The sequence below is a fragment of the Oncorhynchus clarkii genome, chromosome 31 (assembly GCF_045791955.1).
Source record: "Oncorhynchus clarkii lewisi isolate Uvic-CL-2024 chromosome 31, UVic_Ocla_1.0, whole genome shotgun sequence".
Classification (NCBI taxonomy): domain Eukaryota; kingdom Metazoa; phylum Chordata; class Actinopteri; order Salmoniformes; family Salmonidae; genus Oncorhynchus; species Oncorhynchus clarkii.
This window is the reverse complement of record NC_092177.1, coordinates 41,439,333-41,459,563: the sequence shown is the minus strand read 5'-3', so window position 1 is coordinate 41,459,563 and position 20,231 is coordinate 41,439,333. Positions and strand designations below refer to the sequence as shown.

Genomic DNA, 20,231 nt, shown 5'->3' with positions numbered 1-20,231 from the left:
CACAGGTGGGAAAAAGTTACCTAAGTATCGTTCCCAATCAGAGACAACTATAGACAGCTGTCCCTGATTGAGAACCCTACCCGGCCAAAACAAAGAAATGCAAAACATAGAATGCCCACCCTGACCAAACCAAAACCAAAAGAGACATAAAAAGCTATCTAAGGTCAGGGCGTGACAGTGCACATTTGTTTGTATCTGATCTTGAGGCGTGACAAATGCATTAAATGAAATACCTCCCAATTTAAATGTTTAATTGTTAATATCCTCTAAAACAACATGGGGAATATGTTACTTTGAATTTAATCCCTGTTTTATTGCTGGACTATGGAACATGAATTGCATCATTCAAATCAAGAGTGTATCCCGAAGTTGTTGGGTTTATTTGATCCCCTCGCCACTCTCAAAGTCACCCTCTGAGTTTTTTAAGTTACACGTGACAACAGAGGGCCCTCCAAACGAGTTGGTTGGGGCGAGGGGCTGGTTTGTGATTCATCGCATTAGCTTTAGATCTGTGATCATTTTTGTGTAATAGAATGGTTGCCAAAAAAGAGCGGGAACGTGGTGTTGTTTTTCTTTGTCCTTCATATGGACCAACATCTACTGTCCTTCTTTTGGTCATGGCTGAGTACCTTTTCTCCTGGTCGTGGTTGGTGGAGCTCCAGCTGAGATGTGACTGGAGAATTAAATAAGAGATGTGGGATGGGAAGCGCCTGAAGTTAAGCCGGAGCAACACCTCATTTGCATCCATTAGACTGAATGAGTTTGGCAATTGATAAGTAGAGAAGTGGAGAAAAAAGCACATTAGACCTTTGATATTTATGGGCCAGACACCTCTCCATAACAACTTATGGTGCCACTGGTAGTCCACTGTTGACTGGCAACAGCTTGGGCCTTCAAGTCAGCTTGAATAGTGTATGCATTTCAATGGACTAAATGCCTCCATTGTCCACAGCTTAAGACCAAACGTGAGGTCTACACCCATTTTTGTCTCTACAAAAGCATATATACTGTATTCATGATCCCTAATTCAGTCCATAATTCATGTGTCTGAACTGAGATCTGACGTTGCTTTAGTGGCAACTCAAGCCTTTGCTATTTGATGGTGCTGGACTCTGGGCAGACATTTTGTTAGCTTCCAAATTAATCCCCCTGTGAAAGTGTTGTGGGGTTCCTGAACTGGTCCCATGGTCCCATAGGATCCAGTTAATAGGAATAGGGGGTCACAATAAGGCCTGTCCCTCTGCAGGAGAAGCAGCTGCATTTCCTTTTGAAAGAATGAGGTCGGTGCAGAAAGGGAGGAGGGGGGGGCTAGCGCACTCAAAAGGACAGGCGACAAACTATTTTGTATTGGAGGAATTCTGGGCTGTCGAAGGTGGTGCCCCCCTCTACAGTGCATGGCTGTGTCAGAATTAAATCATTTTAATTGTTCAATGATTTCCCCTCTCGCAATTTCGCTAAATGATAATTGAAACATTAATAGGACAATAATAGGACGTGTGTCCCGGTAACCTTTGATATAAATCTCTGCGCCGTAATGGGGGACAATTCACCCTGACCAATGGGAATCAGAAGTAATTAAATATGAGACAAGTGCCATTTGGGGATGGCTTAAATTACAAATACGGCTAACGATTTGCAAATACAGCTAATAAACTCGGGACTCGCTTGATAGAGAAGGGCACGGTTTTCACACAAGGCTGTGAGTCTGTGTGTGTGCATGTGTGTGTGTGTGTTATTGTATTGTGCTGCATACTGTAGCTTATTTGTAATGATATACGCTGAGTGTGCAAAATATTAGGAAAACCTGCTCTTTCCATGACAGACTAACCAGGTGAATACAGGTGAAAGCTATGACCCCCAATAGGTCCACAGACGATGCATTTCGCCATCACACTGCACACTGCCCTACCCCATCTGGACAAGAGGAATACCTACTGTATGTAAGAATGCTGTTCATTTGACTCTAGCTCAGCATTCAGCACCATAATACCCTCCAATCTCATAATTAAGCTTGAGGCTCTGGGTCTCAACCCCACCCTGTGCAATTGGGTCCTGGACTTCCTGACGGGACGCCTACCAGATTGTGAAGGTAGGACACATCTCCACTTCGCTGACCCTCAACACTGGGACCCCACAAGGGTGCGTGCTCAGCCCCCTCCTGTACTCCCTGTTCACCCATGGTGGCGTGGCCATGCACACTTCCAACTCAATCATCAAGTTTACAGAAGATACAACAGTAGTAGGCTTGATTACCAACAATGACGAGAGGTGAGGGCTCTCAGAGTGGGGTGTCAGGAAAATAACCTCTCACTCAACATCAACAAAACAAAGGAGATGATCGTGGACTTCAGGAAACAGCAGAGGGAGCACCCCCCTAACCACATCGACGGGACAGCAGTGGAGAAGGTGGAAAGTTTTTTTTTTTTTTTAGTTTCTCGGCGTACACATCACTGACAATCTGAAATGGTCCACCCACACAGACAGTGTGGTGAAGAAGACGCAACAGCGCCTCTTCAACCTCAGGAGGTTAAAGAAATTTGGCTTGTCACCTAAAACCCTAACAAACTTATACTGATGCAAAATTCAGAGTATCAGCCGGGCTGTATCACCGCCTGGTATGGCAACTGCATTGCCCACAACCGCAGGGCTCTCCAGAGGGTGGTGGGGGCAAACTACAGCACCCCAGGACACCTACAGCACCTGATGTCACAGGAAGGCCAAAAAGATTGTCAAAGACAACAACCACCCAAGCTTTTGCCTGTTCACCCTACTAACATCCAGAAGGCGAGGTCAGTACAGGTGCATCAAAGCTGGGACGAGAGACAGAATCTGTTTTTCAATCTCAAAGCCATCAGACTGACAGACAGACATCACTAACACAGAGATGCTGTTGCCTACATACAGACTTGAAATCATTGGCCACTTTAATAAATGCAGCACTAGTCACTTTAATAAAGCCTCTTAATAATGCTTGAATATGTTGCGTTACATACTGTTCTGTCATTGCTCATCCATATATTTTTATATTCTCATTCCAGTCCTTTACTTAGATGTGTGTGTATTAGGTATCTGTTGTGGAATTGTTAGATATTGCTGCGCTGTTGGAACTACAAGCACAAGCATTTCGCTACGCGCAATAACATCTGCTAAGCATGTGTACAGTATGAGACTAATAAAATGTGATTTGATTTGATCCCTTATTTATGTCACCTGTAAAATCCACTTCAATCAGTGTAGATGAAGGGGAGGAGACATGCTAAATAATTATTTTTAAACCTTGAAACAATTGAGACATGGATTGTTTGTGTGTGCCATTCAGAGGGTGAATGGGGAAGACAAAATATTTATCTGCAAGGGGTATGGTAGTTGATGCCAGACACACTGGTTTGAGTGTGTTGAGAACTGCAACGCTGCTGGGTTTTTCACACTCAGCAGTTTCCTGTGTGTATCAAGAATTGTCCACCACCCAAAAGACATCCAGCCAACTTGACACAACTGTGGGACGCCTTGGAGTTAACATGGGCCAGCATCTCTGCGGAACACTTTCAATACCATGCCCAGATGAATTGCTGCTGTTCTGAGGGCAAAATGGGGTGCAACTCAATATTAGGAAGGTGCTCCTAATGTTTTGTGCACTCAGTGAAGTTCATACTTTGACCTTAAAGACAATAGCTGCTAGCTCCTAGTTAAAGGTACTGTTATGGGATCCCAGGGTAGACCCTATTAGGCATTGAGTGTATACAGTATGTGTGTTACTGTATTGTGGTTTTAGCTGGTTTGTAATGGCAATTATGACAATATGCACTGCCTTTGACCGTAGTTACAACCCTTTCCTGCAGTCAAATGACCAAAGTGCCCTCTAGTGGCCTCATGGGTGGAATGTTATTAATATTCCTCATTATTAATACACGTTTTTTCTTTTTTTTACCACCCAAAATCCTGTGTTCCTGTGTCAAATGGTTTCGTTATTATTCAGTTTTCTGTGATGTATATAAAGTGTAGTATTGGAATGCAAACTCAAAATGGAACACATTTCAACTCTATATCTGACATGGTACAGGTGTCTTCTTTTTTAAGCCCATAATCTTGTGTGAGAGGTGTAGATTTGTTTAAGACTACCAAGATACACTCAGTTCGATCCTGATTCAGCCCACTGCAGTAAAAGTAAAACCAGGTTAGCTCCAGGTTAAAGACACACTCCAGATATTTTTGAACTTTTCCTTTTGAAAAACAATATCCCATGTATGAACACAGTAATGTACACACACGGCTGTGAAGCCGGGTACAAAAATATGTTTTGAGCAAAATTGAGTTTCCTTAGAGCGCTGCGCCATTCGGGACTTGTGTCTAAGGCACTGCATCTCAGTGCAATAGGCGTCACTACAGTCCTTGTTTCGATTCCAGGCTGTATCACACCCAGCGTAGTCCGGATTTGGCCTAGGTAGGCTGTCATTATAAATAAGAATTTGTTCTTAACTGACTTGCCTAGTTAATAAAAAATATAAAAAAATTAACTTAATTGAGTTGGCCTGATGGTAACCTCTGGTGTCATCAGCCTCCTCCATGCTTGAGGAACAATAATGAAGAAAGGCCTCCCACCCTGCTGTCAGAGGACACCAAAAATGTAGATGTCTTTTGTTAAGTAAATCGGTCGATGAATGAGCTGAAAAGGATACTGGAGTAGGACTGTAAATGTGAAGAACCCAGGGGTCTAAACAGTATTAGAACGGCATGAATCATCTACATTAATGGGGGCAGGGCTACTGCTAGTGACGTAGGGGAGGAAACGTTAGCTGGAGGAAACAAGATTCTCCTAATAGATTAATGGGACTGTAAGCGAGTACGTTTTAAACTACTTTCATGTTGGCTTGACCAGAGGGTAGACAGGCAATGGCAAATTAATTAGAGAATATAAAAACGACCCCGCTCTCCACACTTATCTGCGAGGGCAGCTGTGTGGCATCAATTTTATCTCCATGCATTGGGGGTTCTCTTCTTTGTCTTTTTTCTCCTCCTCCTCTTCCATTAAGCTGTAGTTGTAGAATGTCTCCTTGTCAACCTGCATTTTCTCATTTGGAGCATCAATCCATTACAACTCGCTCAAGGGAGTCATCTGCACCTATGGGGGAGGTGAAGAGTGGAAGCACCATTGAGTGAATATGTCAAGGATAGAGAAAGAGTAGGAGTGGTAGATGAGTGAGGTCCTGACATAGCTTTTCACTTATTTCATCGCTTCAGGCTCTTCAGTGCATCAAAGGCAACTAATCAATTAATAAGGTTTGTAAGGAGAAAATCCTGTCAAAAGGATATTATGTTGCTGGGTACGAATGTGCATTACTCACTCACCTAATGCAAAAGGAATGGCCACGCAAGGCTTCACATGCCTCAATGTCTGTTTCGTGACATCTAAGGAGGAGTTGGTGAATGTTAAATGCCTCTAAAATGGCATGGGTGACCCACTCCTGCAAATGAAAAGGGCTCTGCCATTAGAAATGGGCACTTTGGCTGGAGCAGTCCCAAAAGACTGGTTTGCTTTGCAAGCTTGAGGTGTATCTACCGCCCGTCGCCCTATACTGGTGGGCCTTCCTCATTTATTTCCTAAAATGAGTCAATCAAAATATCAACAAACAAAAACATGATGTCACAGAGCACTTATAACGAGAGCAGCACCTGCCTGAAATGCTTAATTGCGACTAGAGTGAGCCTGAACAGAAACTATGAATTTCCATCGTGATAGACATACAGTGCCTTGCGAAAGTATTCGGCCCCCTTGAACTTTGCGACCTTTTGCCACATTTCAGGCTTCAAACATAAAGATATAAAACTGTATTTTTTTGTGAAGAATCAACAACAAGTGGGACACAATCATGAAGTGGAACGACATTTAATGGATATTTCAAACTTTTTTAACAAATCAAAAACTGAAAAATTGGGCGTGCAAAATTATTCAGCCCCTTTACTTTCAGTGCAGCAAACTCTCTCCAGAAGTTCAGTGAGGATCTCTGAATGATCCAATTTTGACCTAAATGACTAATGATGATAAATACAATCCACCTTTGTGTAATCAAGTCTCCGTATAAATGCACCTGCACTGTGATAGTCTCAGAGGTCCGTTAAAAGCGCAGAGAGCATCATGAAGAACAAGGAACACACCAGGCAGGTCCGAGATACTGTTGTGAAGAAGTTTAAAGCCGGATTTGGATACAAAAAGATTTCCCAAGCTTTAAACATCCCAAGAAGCACTGTGCAAGCGATAATATTGAAATGGAAGGAGTATCAGACCACTGCAAATCTACCAAGACCTGGCCGTCCCTCTAAACTTTCAGCTCAAACAAGGAGAAGACTGATCAGATCAGAGATGCAGCCAAGAGGCCCATGATCACTCTGGATGAACTGCAGAGATCTACAGCTGAGGTGGGAGACTCTGTCCATAGGACAACAATCAATTGTATATTGCACAAATCTGGCCTTTATGGAAGAGTGGCAAGAAGAAAGCCATTTCTTAAAGATATCCATAAAAAGTGTCGTTTAAAGTTTGCCACAAGCCACCTGGGAGACACACCAAACATGTGGAAGAAGGTGCTCTGGTCAGATGAAACCAAAATTGAACTTTTTGGCAACAATGCAAAACGTTATGTTTGGCGTAAAAGCAACACAGCTGAACACACCATCCCCACTGTCAAACATGGTGGTGGCAGCATCATGGTTTGGGCCTGCTTTTCTTCAGCAGGGACAGGGAAGATGGTTAAAATTGATGGGAAGATGGATGGAGCCAAATACAGGACCATTCTGGAAGAAAACCTGATGGCGTCTGCAAAAGACCTGAGACGGAGATTTGTCTTCCAACAAGACAATGATCCAAAACATAAAGCAAAATCTACAATGGAATGGTTCAAAAATAAACATATCCAGGTGTTAGAATGGCCAAGTCAAAGTCCAGACCTGAATCCAATCGAGAATCTGTGGAAAGAACTGAAAACTGATGTTCACAAATGCTCTCCATCCAACCTCACTGAGCTCGAGCTGTTTTGCAAGGAGGAATGGGAAAAAATGTCAGTCTCTCGATGTGCAAAACTGATAGAGACATACCCCAAGCGACTTACAGCTGTAATCGCAGCAAAAGGTGGCGCTACAAAGTATTAACTTAAGGGGGCTGAATAATTTTGCACGCCCAATTTTTCAGTTTTTGATTTGTTAAAAAAGTTTGAAATATCCAATAAATGTCGTTCCACTTCATGATTGTGTCCCACTTGTTGTTGATTCTTCACAAAAAAATACAGTTTTATATCTTTATGTTTGAAGCCTGAAATGTGGCAAAAGGTCGCAAAGTTCAAGGGGGCCGAATACTTTCGCAAGGCACTGTAATAGTCATCACTCTCTGCACTGGCATGCCATTTTCAAGAAAGGCTTCCAGACGATATTTAGATCACTTTATACATTTTAATGAATTATGGTAAGACAAAAGATAATTTAAAAAAAAAATGGATAATTGCAATATGCTGGGATGCTGTCATGCTCATTAATTTACAACAATGCGCACACACTCTCTCGTATCGTTTACAACACACATTTCATTTGATGGTAATTTTGAGGAGTGTTATCAAAGACGACTTTCTCTCTCATACTATACATTCAGGAAAAACAAGGAAACAGAGTGGAGAACATTTAATAGTTTAATAATAAGCTGCTGTATACATTCAGTGATTATTCAGATTTTCATGATGCCAGAAGCCATGGGTGAGACCAGCAAAAAAACATTCAGCTACAAGATCTATTTCGTTGTATGCAAATGTATCCTTTTTTCATTTACAATTGTCCATGTTGTACATGGGTTAACTGCAAAGCATCTGAAAACCGCATCGCTGATTTGCAAGACCTTAATTTCCTCCAAAACATACAATTCCACCAAATCTGTTTGGTTGTGATTGTAAGATTTGACTTGTTGTTCTTAATTATATTTTCAAACTCAATTCCAATGAGATGGTACCTGATGACACAACAGTTGAGCATTCCTTCATCCTTAGTCTCTTACTTGAAGTGTCAACAGGGCTCTCACCAGTGCTGAGGTGAGGAATTTACGGAGGGGTACCTTCGTCCAAAAACAGACACACAGAAATAGTTGGAATCATCTCAATAGCTGAAAAAAAAAACGATCTTAAACCTCTTCATCTCACTTAAATAAATTAAGCAATCTTAAAGGTTTTGTTTGTGTCCTTTTTGGTTTATTTTGCTATCTCATTCTAAGCTCAACTGGCACACTACTGTTGCTGCTGAAATTGCTTTTTTTGTTTTTACATTTTCTATTTGCCCACACAGAAACTTCATGGCACGAGAACTGACCAATAAGAAACTCTTTACAACAAGGTAGACTGCAAGTCAACAGTTGCCAGGGGTAACACAGTAAACAAAATAATCCAAGTTTAATGAAAAGAAAATGATAATAATCATGATCAATAAAAAAGCTAAAATAAATGAATCAACAAAAGCCAGTTAATTTTAAGTTTAACTTACTGATAAAATAACTAAAATAACTACACAGCATTAAATATTCTCATTATACATTTTTAAATTATTTATAAAATATATTTTGGCATATGTTTTTTTATTTTTGTGTTTGTGTAACAAACGCTACTGTAGCTTCAGTTGAACACCAATGTTTATTATTATTATTTTTTACTCTTGAAACAAAACATTAAAGGGATTGTCACATAACAACAGGTTATTAAAAATGATACTAGTATACCCTATACAGAGTTTCACATAGCAAGACGTGAGTGACGATCCCTCTATTCTAGCCCCATAGTCAAAACTCAGAAAAAGTACAAGACCAGAGCACAAAGTTTCTAATTGTGCTCCACTGGCTACAATCAAGATTGGGCACAGGAGATTTCTAAAGCAATGTTTTTTTCCCCCTCTTCCATACATCTCGGTTGTGACGGAAGGAATCGGTCTGTCCCGAGTCCCAGTGTTTGGAGTGCCTGGGCAGATAGCGAGTTCATTTAGCTCCATCAGTGATAAGCCATACATACTGTTCCCTCCCTTCCATTCCTTTCTCCATCTTTACTACTGAGCACTGTTCAAGACGCGCATGGAGGCAATTCTTCAAAGAAGATGTATGTCTGTCTGTTGCCATCTGTTGCACTGTGGTGAGCTCACTCTACAAAGGAAACAACAAGTTGATTTGACAGCTGAGCCAAACTGCAAACCAAAGAAGGCAATCTCAGTTAGTGATACAAAAAAGTTCAAAAAGGCATAACTGTACTTTTATATCTGTCAGTGTAGGTGTCCAATCCACAAAAATCCGAACGGTGCCAGCCTCGGGCGGGGAAAGAGGCCGAATCCGGCCAAAGGGGCATGATTGGGCGAGTCACACAGTCAACAGTAACCTGCCTGTCCACTGGCTACAGACGGGGTGAGCAGCAAACAAACGGAAAAGCAAACAAGAAAAGTACTGCGACTACAACAAAGCCACATCCAAGGCCTTCACTTTGATTGAGGAACACAACACAAAGCTCAGCATATTTCAGTACGGTTCCATATCTGGGCTGTGTCAGACCTGGTCGTTAGGTACTGTATACTATGCTCAAGGTGTCTCTCTTTCTTTCCTCGGCTTGAGTTTCTCCTGCGTACACACAGCTATGGCGGAGTGTGTGTGTGTGTGTATGTATGTATATATATATATATATATATATATATATATATATGTATGTATGTATGTATGTGTTTGTTTATGTGTGTGTGTGTGTGTGTGTGTGTAGACTCCCCTGAGGCCCGTTAGAGCACAATGTCCTTCAGGCGCTTGCTGCTGGGAGACTCCTTCTCAAGATGGACGCTGTTGTGGAGGAGCGTGTTGATCTCCCGGACGGCCGGCTCGCTGTCCTTTCCCTCGGGCTGTCGCAGCATGCTGTGGTTGGCGATGCGCTCAGCGTCGCGGCACTTGAGCGTGTTGTAGCCGGATGGCGCCTTGGCCAGCGGGCTTTTCAGGTGCACAGGGGAGGTGATGGGGCTGGCTGCCTCGCGCCCGTTGCCTGCCTCGCGCACGGCGCCGCCGTTGGCCTTGGGGCTGTATGCCTGCGACTCCATCATTGTCCGCTTGTTGCCCTTTAGCTCGCCCCGCTCTGGATCCTCTGGGCCGTCCTTGCCGAAGGTGGCAAAAGTCCGTTTGATGGTGCCGGTGCCGCAGTCCTCGTAGTGGGGCACATCCACGGTGGTGGCCTCGATGGACAGGGCAATGACGTTATTACGTGGGTGGCCATGCTCAGGAGACTTGCCACGGGCTGGGCCGGGCACACGGGGCATCCAGCAGCGGTCCGAATGGCCCAGGATGCGACACTCGTCCTGGCAGTGGAAGCCTTCGCTTGAGTCTGCAGAGAGGGGGAAGAAGGGGGGGAGGGAGAGGGAAATCATTAGGTTTGTCTGTTGAACTGGCCTATTTTCCAGCGCTTTTAACTCATTCACGTTTTGCTTTCATGGATTTCACCATGGTTTGTTTCTGGTACTTTCATCTTATTGAAAGGTGTCAGAAACGTGAAAAAAATGAAGAAAAGTTTGTGGCAGCCCCAGTTTATATTTTCGTGGGTAATTTGCTTTCTCTTTCATGTATGGCGTTTCTGCCATCTACACAAGACTCTTCTCCTGCTGCCTTGCCGTTGCTTCCAGACGACTCGAGATCTGCAAGTTTGAGGCACTTTTAATGCGCCAATTAAAGGACATATTATTAAATCAAAAGTCCATTTCCAGATCATGCACCATCAGGTTTTCTATAGCAACACTTGATGAATGCCAGGGTTTAAAAAGTGCAATCAGATATTCCCACTAAGAGAGACAGCAGCCACGTTGCCATATTGTTGCCTAGTTCATCTAGCCCAGTCTCTGTCATCTGGCACCGAGTTATAAATATATAATGATGTTTAAATGCTGAAAATAATATTTGGCTGAGTCTGCATAACTACATATCCTTTGTGTCGAAGGGAAGGGCTTTCAAGACGATTTTTGTATCATTATAAAAACAATAAAAGAGCCAAGCGCTCTAGTTTTGAGCTGTCGTCCTCTTTTTCTGTCTTTTTGTTATCTAAGTGAAAATTGTCTGTCATTTTGACATTCCCTTTCTTTTTTAAGATGTTTTTTTTTTTTTATCCATATGCCAGTCGAGTGAGTTCTTGATGCTGAGGCCTTTTGAATCCATACATTCATTATTGGCCATCTGGACAGATAACCTAACAAGGGCACATGCAGGATGCCCTCGTGTTTACGAATACTATCAAAGAGTGTGAGCCTCTCACCAAATCACACACCCATCACTAAGCAGGCAAAGGATGGCTTTATACTGACATATTGAACGCAAGTGAAGGGCAAGTTCTGTTATGAGAATGAAAAGGATGTTTGTGGATATGTAGCATCTCACTACAATCGCACTCGTGAAAAAAGACTGAATAACATCTACAGTAGAGATACCATGTTAATGCCCAAATATACACAGTCATTAATCTTAACCATTCAGTATGCCACTGCTGTGCCTCCGAGCTCTCTCTGTTGGCCTCGGCCTTGTAAAAGAAACTGACACGCAGATGTTCAGTGACCACATTTCTAAGCCTCCCGATTGGTCCTCGCCTCCTAAGGGCAAGGGGCCCTCCTCCCACACGAGAGGCCCAAGGTGACAAGAAGGGATTGTGGGTAGAAATTGCAGCGAGCCACACATTTACATATCACCTATTTAAAATCACTAATTACTGTTTCCTTCCCCTCTTTTCTGCACTCTGAGGAACACCTCTGCTTTGGGCAATCAGATCGATATTTAAAGATCGCGTTCCAGGGGCAAGGCTGCCGGAACTGTCTCCCTCTTAAACTGTGATCCTATGAGATTGAAAGATGACTGAATGGCTGGCTAACTGGCTGGCTAGGTTCATGGGCCATTTAAACCATGCTATGGCTGATCTCAGTGGAGGATTAAGTGGGTTTGCTCAAGGCCAGGGACACTGGAGCTCAGGAGGCCAAGCGGGCAGCCATGACCATGGGTGACCGACGTCAATTCCATCATGAATGTTTCATGGAAGGGCTGTGCTGAAGGATTACCTTGAGCTTTGCAGTGTGTGTGTGGGGGGGGGGGGGGGGTTTGTGTACCCTGACGCATATTGCCTGTGTCTGCAATATGCACACAGACACACCCTCTCTCCTTCCCTCTATTCACACGCTTGTCCATACACACTCCCGCCTACACACTCTGATGTGCACAGGGGAACATGGCGAAATTAAAATGGAATAGAAAATAAAGCTCTGGATCAACTCTGGTGACTCAAATTTAGTATGTAATTACCAGGGCCTGTGAACACACACAAATCACCTAAAGTCAATGTTATCACCATGGAAACGAGTGGTTGAGCTTTACCATTATCCATACTGCTCTCTGTGGCAGAGACTGGCTGTAGAGCACCTGGCATATTGTACAATCCCAATCTCCACTTCAGAACTTTTGCTCTCCTATGAGGATCTTCCTCCTTTTCCAGGGAAGCTAGATTTGACTGAAAGATCTCAGAACACAAAGAAGACCTATTTAAAGCCTATGCTTTATACTGAGCCATCCATGCAACATGCAGTGAATATACCCTTTTTCACCCACTTCCTTTAGGGGACCTCCGGAGAGAGAGAGCGGTTCTGAAAGCCTGAGCGCTATTAACGAAACTTTCACATCCTGACTCCGCTTAGAGGTTCACAACACAAGCAGATGTCATTCTCAACGGTTCCCCCCCAAAGACGACAAAACAACATTGAAAATAAAGAAAAATTAAGATGTACGACGAGTCTTCGGTCGAACCCTGACAAAGCCGAATCTCTTGGGGTGGGGGTGGGGTGGGGTGGGGGGGGGGGGGATCTAAAGAAGCTAAATCTAATGCTCACAAATGAAGCAATTAAATGCTCTTTATAGCCGGATCTGAAACGCCACAAGCTGAGAGGAAGAGCAAGAAGGAGGCACCCTCCTGCTGTGAATGCCTATTGAAAGTCATCAGGAAAATAAGCTTGCCAATCAGTTCCATGAAAAAAACTTAGAGTACAGACAGAGCCGTTCGTTCTATATCATTTCCTATCTAGGATTTAATACCTATTAATTACTGAGGGCACTCCGTCGGGAGTCGGAAGCTCGCCTGTGTTTTTCAGTCATTCCAGATTTGAAATAGAAATCGAGTTAAATGGAGAGAAGGGGTAAAAATAAATCACAACGATCCAAGTCCCTCAGTACTGCTGACAATTCAGAAATGTTGTGCCTTTAATTCAGCATTGGGGCGTCAACAGAATAGCAAAGGCTTTGGGGAGCACTTTAAATATGTATGCCCTTATAAACGTAACACATAGTGTAGGCGAAGAATACATATTGGCACTTCAAATGCAAAAGCCAAAATCTCCTGGTAGATATCGCCCATGTTTTTACATAGAACAACATTGGTTTTACATCAGCATGAAGAAGGGAGCCCACCTGTTTCCCCCTCGCTCCTGCTTTCTCTGCTGTATTCATTCACTTGGAGCTCCGCTTATTCCGCCACCTCACTTTCTGCCCCCTTCCTCATTCACAGGAATGTGCCAGAACCTTAGGTCACGGCAGATAGGAAGTCAGCGGGTAGCTCTTTGAGCCACTCACAGCCATCCCTCAGTGTACCGTTGCTTGCAGACCTTTAATGATCCACCCTAGTTGATCACCTGGAGGTGCTATTTGTTTGTGGCTAATGTAGCAAAAGTGAGAGAGTCGGCTAAACTAGCAAATGGTTGAGGATGAAATCTCCTCACAGTGAGCACAAAAAGGGAAGTATTTTGCTCATATGTAGAAAAAATCTGTTGCCTTGTTTGGCAGGGTAAAGTGCTTTCACTTGGAAAACAAACAGTTTTCCATCTAAAAAGTGCCACAAGCGAACCTCCAGGTAATCCTATAAAATGAGGGGGAAGTAGGCAGAGTAATGTCTTAACGAATAAGGCGGCTTTGACTAGAAAGCCAGGGGTGACTCGATGCAGGCCCAAATTCTGGAGACGACTCACACTCGGTTTCTATTGGGGGGCTTAATTGCAGCCATGGGGCTGTGAGATTCTCTGTATGACATCGTTCAGTCAGTTTGGGTTCTCTGAACTATGAACCCTAAAAATTATTTGGAGCAGTAAGACTCTTTAAAAAGTAGTATTAGAAAAAGGTGGATGAGGATATATTCTTAAAGATAATTGTATATAGTCATATACCCTATGGTTAGGACCATGTACCATTTTATTCCACTTCATTTAGCAATGATTAGTGCTATTGATAATGATTATGATAGCCCAATAATACCGTAACAACACTGTGCTGCCCCAAAATAAAGAAACTTGTCAGACGATAACATGTTGAGATCATTAATCAGACGCTACACAGGGAAAAACATGATTTGGAGAGATTTTCAACTTTTCATTTATTTATTTTCATTTACTGCCCCAAAAGCTTTACTTGTCTACTGTAACCCCCGTCATCTTCAGTATTGGTCTATGTGTCCAATGGCTGAAACAATGAATTTACAGCTTGTTTGTGTGAGAAGAAAAAGTGATTGGCTCTGGGAGAACGAAAGACCAAACCGTTATGGCTGATATTCTGTTTTGTCTCATTCACTTCGAGAGGTGCTGCCTGTAGCTGACTGGTACGAAATCTGAGCAGTTATCCAGCCACTGACCCCTTTAACCTTTTACTGCAGTGGGCTAAATCCAGGTAACACAGAATGATTCTTTGTAGTCTTAAACAAATCTACTTTGAAACAAAGTATACACCTCACACACATGGTTATGGGCTTAAAGAAGAAGTCACCTGTACCATGTCAGATATAGAGTTGAAATGTATTCCATTTTGCGTTTATATCCCAATATTACACTATATACATCACAGAAGATTGAAATATGACATAGACAAAGACATAGACATATTAATGATGAAATTGTGAAAAAAATATTGATAACATTCCACCCATGAGGCCAAAGAGGGTGCTTATGGTCATTGACTGCAGGAAAAGGCTACGGACAAGACTGGTGGCAAGCCGCCTCTCCTCCTCCATGTCTGTCTGTCATCACTCCTCATGCACCACAACAAAGCCCACACGTTGCTGCACTTGAGGTGCCAGCCCCTATCTGTGACAGTGGAATTGCTGTTTTGTAATTGCTCTCCATGTTAATTTCCCATTCTACCAGCCAGAGACTAAATTACCAAGATTACATCTAATTTGTCCCACAGTCTCTCAATGCTCAACTGCTGATGCAGAAGCTCCCTCAGCAGAAAAATCTGAGAGAGACATTTCAGAAATGGGGAATTTAGTGTCTGTGTGGTTGCTTGGTGCTAGAGCTAAGTTGAATTCTCAGGCAACCCTGGACTCTGCTGAAAACCTAGGTTGTGTATATTAGGCACCAAGTGAAAGAAAGGGGACTGAAACAGGGAGGCACTACCTTTAACAACAATATATGCACATTTTCATTTTCCATTTGCAAAATGTTTAAACCCTGTGCCCCAATGAACACAACCCTGATTAACTTGGTCATGGCTTACCCAGACACAGTGGGTCAGGGGCTTTACAGTCTGGTCATGCTTTAGCTAGCTCTAGGGCTAATGCTATTTGCCATCCACTATTACTGGGCTTGAGCGGGGCCTGCCAGTGAGGCAGCCTCCTCCACTACTACCCACCAGGGAGAGTCCAAGCGCTGCTGTCATCCCAGCCAGCCAATTCAGTCGGCCGGTGTCATTAATCAGCCGTGAGCCCTGGTTCCTGCGGGAGTGCAAGATGGAGTGTGATGGTCTTGTTTTTACAAACATTGGAGGGGCATCCTTACCGTGCCGTGCAAGCCCATCATTCTCCCAGCACCGCTACGGCAGCCGAGGCCTTTCCCTTCTCTCCATCCACTGCCTCCTACTCCCAACAGCATCTGGTTCACTCAACCCCCTTCCTCCTCCCAACCGCGAGTCTATCCCTCCTCCCCATCCACTGTTCTCCCTCCCTCTTCCTTCCTCTCAACTTGTCTCTTGTCTTCCCTCGTCTTACATAAAGCACATCACTTTTATTAAATCTACCTCTTTTTTTGGTGTCGTTATCCGACCCCTCCAGACTTCCTTCTCCTCTCTTCCTCTCATCCTCTTTACTGTCAGTCAGATTATTAATTATGGAGGAAATTAGAGTCGCTGGGAAGCTGTGTTAAGACTGTCATACGGATGGGGAACTGAGAGAGCGGGGGGCCCTAAGCTGCCTCCATTTCGGAGCATTAGTACCAGTAAATTTATCAGGGAAGTGATTTGCCATCTAGTCCATCGAGCGGCCGGGTGTGTGTCTGACAGGCCAGTCACTTCCGTGAAGGCCCCGGCTGTGTGATTAGTTGGCGGCTAACGTAAACTGACAGGTTATCTTATATCTCTGGTCAACACCACCAACCACTACCCTTACAGCCTGTTTATTTTACAAGTACCTCTTTCATTAATTATTTTAAAAGCTAAACTATAAATCATGCCAAATTCCAGAGAACGTTCTCCTTCTCCTCCTCCCAAGTCTCTGTTTTACTGCCCCATCAACTCCTGGCGTGTGTGCATTCCATCGCAGGTTCCTCCTTTTTTAAAGAATGAATCTCCAAACTGGTGTTGACAAACAATGCAATGGCTTCTAAATTGGTACAAACACCATATGTTTAACAGCTGTGTAACTGCGACGGGGAGAAGAAAATATATGTAATATATTTTCCTATGTTGTTTTCATAAATCACTTTGTCATCGCTGCCTACTGCAGCGTTTTGGTCAAAGGCAGAAGTGGTGAGCCAATTGACTGCTTTATATAGTGGTAACGAACATGAGCTGGTTGTCATTATGAAATACGCCCAAGTGGGCTGGCGGGAAATTTTTTTCCAAGTGCCCTGGCAGGTGACTAATTCTATTTTGCTGGGAGGCACCTTTCCGCACCCTATCCAACAGTGGCTCTATATAGGAGATATAACCATCAATGGCAACTAGAGGTCACAGAAGCCTGGTTAAAGGTTCTAAAAATGCCATCACTGGCTCCAGGGGCTCAGCCTTTACTGGGAACATGGCGTAGGGAGATAGGGAATGCTCAGAGGGGCAGGTTTTAAAGTGATCATGACTGATCTTGTGTGAGCTACTGGGATGTAGGCAACTTGGATCACAGCGTAATAATTCCAGGGGTGGTTGGGGTCGGCTCACGCCCAAGACTCTGATTTGACGACAGCCTGACACACACACACACACACACACACACACAGCCAGCTCAGGCCAACATATCAACAAGAGTAGGATTTGTACTGCATCCTAGGCGACCGGCTAATTAGATGAAGGATACCATTCTAGGGGTGCTGCTCACCCTATTGGCAGACCCTCAAATTAACCTGGATCATTGCAGGGCCACAACAACAACAGTGGCACGCACCCCCAGAACACTCAATCCCCATTTTCTCCACAGTCCCATTCCCTGACCTGCCATTGGCTCTCTAATTTCATCTTTTTGTAATGGCATCTTTAAATACATTGTAACAAATGCTGCATTTCTGCTGTGTTTAAGCTTGACCGAGCTAGCGAGCTAATTTGCTTCTGCAAAAACCCTTGAGTCTGGGAAAGGGATCGAGGAGGGACAAACGCAGACAGTAAATTACATCTGTGATAGGGGGACAGGGACGAGCTGGGCTTTTGGGGTTGAGGGATGGAGAGGGGGGAGTAGGCAGAGGCAGGAAGACGCAAGTCCCTTTGACGAGGTAAGCAGGATATAATCATCGCTGAGGCTTTCTACCCATCTCCAGGGAAGCAGTCTTAGCTAAGGAGTCCCTTATGGAACAGTTCTCAAATGAGTCTATTTGTGGAATTTGTAGAATCAGAGTTGGAGTCTGAGAATATTAGAAGAGTAGCAAGGGTAAAAGATGCTCTACCTCACTTTAACAGCTGGGTGCTCTGCCATATATGACAATAAGGTTTCTTCAAAAAAGCCACCCCACTCTCACCCCAGTGCTACAATAGACCAACTTCCCTTACATTTTGTATTTTTATTTCCAAGTGTGGTGTTTTATTCACTCAGGAAACCCAACACAATAGCTCAGTTCCCATCTGACCACGAACCCACCTGGACATCCGGCAGCCTGAGTTCAACAAATCAATGCGTCTTCCTCTAAACAGCTGGGCCCAGCATGCCGAGACATTGAATATACTAACATCGCTAGACTCCATGGCATTCCCTACATAGTGTACTACTTTTGACCAGAGCTCTATGGCTCGGTCTATGAGCCATGGTCAAACGTAGTGCACTAAATAGGGAATAGGGTGCGATTTGGCACTCAGGCCATCTCTGTCTCTACCCAGTGAGACTCGGCACTGCTTGAACAGAGGCCCCCTTACATAATTAATGTAATGTGCCTTCTCATTCAGTCATGTTCACTCTGTGTCTGCTGGGACTATGTGTTTTATATTCCGTTTTATCTCCCAGCAGAAAAGACGCCAGAGCATTCATTCTCTCCCTCCCCCTCTCTCTCTGTTCCCTCTTTCTTCCCTGTATCTCACTCTCTTTCTCACCCTTCCCTCTTTCTTCCTGTTATTATTTCTTTCACTGTCCTCCATTTCTTTCCACGTCCCCTTTTCTTCATGCTCGCTTGAACAATCTATGGAAGTAGAACCATGTGGGTGAGGTTGGTTGTGCATGTAGGAACACAGTGAAGCAGGGGATGGCCCCCCTGGGGAGAGCCTAGCGGTCCAGTAGAAAGGCTTGATAAGAGGCCTGGCGCAGGTCACCGGAGCAACCCCTAGCCAAAGTAAAGTGCAGGTGACGCATAGAGGCTAATGTTGCACAGGGGCTTGTTGTGATTTTCTCCAGTCACAAAAAGGCAATTTTTGTTTGGTGTCTGGGGGCCTGCTGTTTCTCTCAGAGGGTCTCCATTATTCACAGCTGAGAGGGCGCTGGCTGTGATGGCACTTAATAGCACTGAGTCCGAGCCCATCTCCACACCACTCTGTTTCTCTAGCCATTGCCTCTACGACGGAGAGGGGATTGTCAGCAGTACAGCAATCCCAGAGAACTGCGGTGGGCTGGTATCACCCACAGCAGACAGAGTGGGTGAAGAAAAGAAAACCAGTGAAGTAAGAAAGGAAGAGGGAACCAACAGTTATGTATTTTCTCGACTATGGCATAAGGTAGATAGATGGTGGGGAGGAGGGGTGGGGGCTCCTTACTGGATGCTTTGTGTATCGTACATTGGGTACGGTTACATGCACACAATAAAACGATTATTGTGAATACTCAGATTAATAAACTAGTTTGGTTTACATGCTTTGCAAGAAGATTTGCCTAATAATCATGTTTACATGGGCAGATCTAAAATCAGGCAACTTGATGGGACTTTGATAAATGCAGAAAATTGCCAATCAAAATAAACTTTCTACCACAGCGACCGTGTTATTTTTGGGAAGACTAGTTTGATTCTGGGTTTGGACATATAAAGTTTATTGTGAAACTATTTCTATGATGAACACTTTACTCAAGCAAAAGAGGTATCCTTTGGCTGGGGCTAGCACATGTGCTAGATGAAATACACAGCTAGAACTGTGATTAAGGTGTTTACATGTCCTAATAATTTGGAAGATCAGAAATCCAGGTGTTTTAATCGGTGTATGCTTACTTCGATTGTGACTTTACTCCGATTAAGCTAAACAGAGTAAGTTATTTACATGACTAATGCCATACTCCTCCTACTGCCATAATCAGTTTAATATTGAATTATTATTGTGCATGTAAACATACTCATTATGATTAAATGGCCTATATGTGGCAAAGAAGCATGCGCTTAGCTTGGCACGTTGCCACCCCCTATGCAAGTTAGAATGCCCCATTTAGGGATGGGGCCACACACACGCACAACAAGGTTTGTTGCATGGGGGTTGGGTTAGGATAGGCCCATTCATATCCTCAAGGAAACCCATGTCATTAAACTCATAATCGTGTGTGGTGGGATATTAAATTAGACGTCACCTGTGAGTGCTGAATGATATCAGTGTCATCTGAGACTTATTAAGTTGTTTAAGATCTCTTTGTGATGCTAATGAGAGCCAAACTAGGAGAAGGTGTCCGTCCCAAATGGCACCATATTCTCTACATAGCGCTCTACTTTTGACCAGAGCACTATGGGCATTGGTCAAAAGTAGTGCACTATATGGGCAATAGGGTGCCATTTGAGATGCACCCAAGGAAACACAGGATTCCCATTATGGT

The 20,231-nt window shown here is 43.7% G+C and overlaps 1 protein-coding gene across 6 annotated transcripts in view; it reads right to left on the bottom strand.

Annotated features, from left to right (window-relative positions):
• Positions 1 to 9,737: 9,737 nt before the first annotated feature.
• LOC139391074 (protocadherin-19-like) overlaps positions 9,738 to 20,231 on the bottom strand; it is a 72,473-nt gene continuing 61,979 nt past the window's right edge. For all 6 annotated transcript variants that reach the window (XM_071138575.1, XM_071138577.1, XM_071138573.1 and 3 more), the window contains exon 5: positions 9,738 to 10,364. In XM_071138575.1, the coding sequence (XP_070994676.1) occupies positions 9,775 to 10,364 (590 nt within the window). In that variant the 3' untranslated portion in view covers positions 9,738 to 9,774. The remainder of the gene's footprint in view (positions 10,365 to 20,231) is intronic.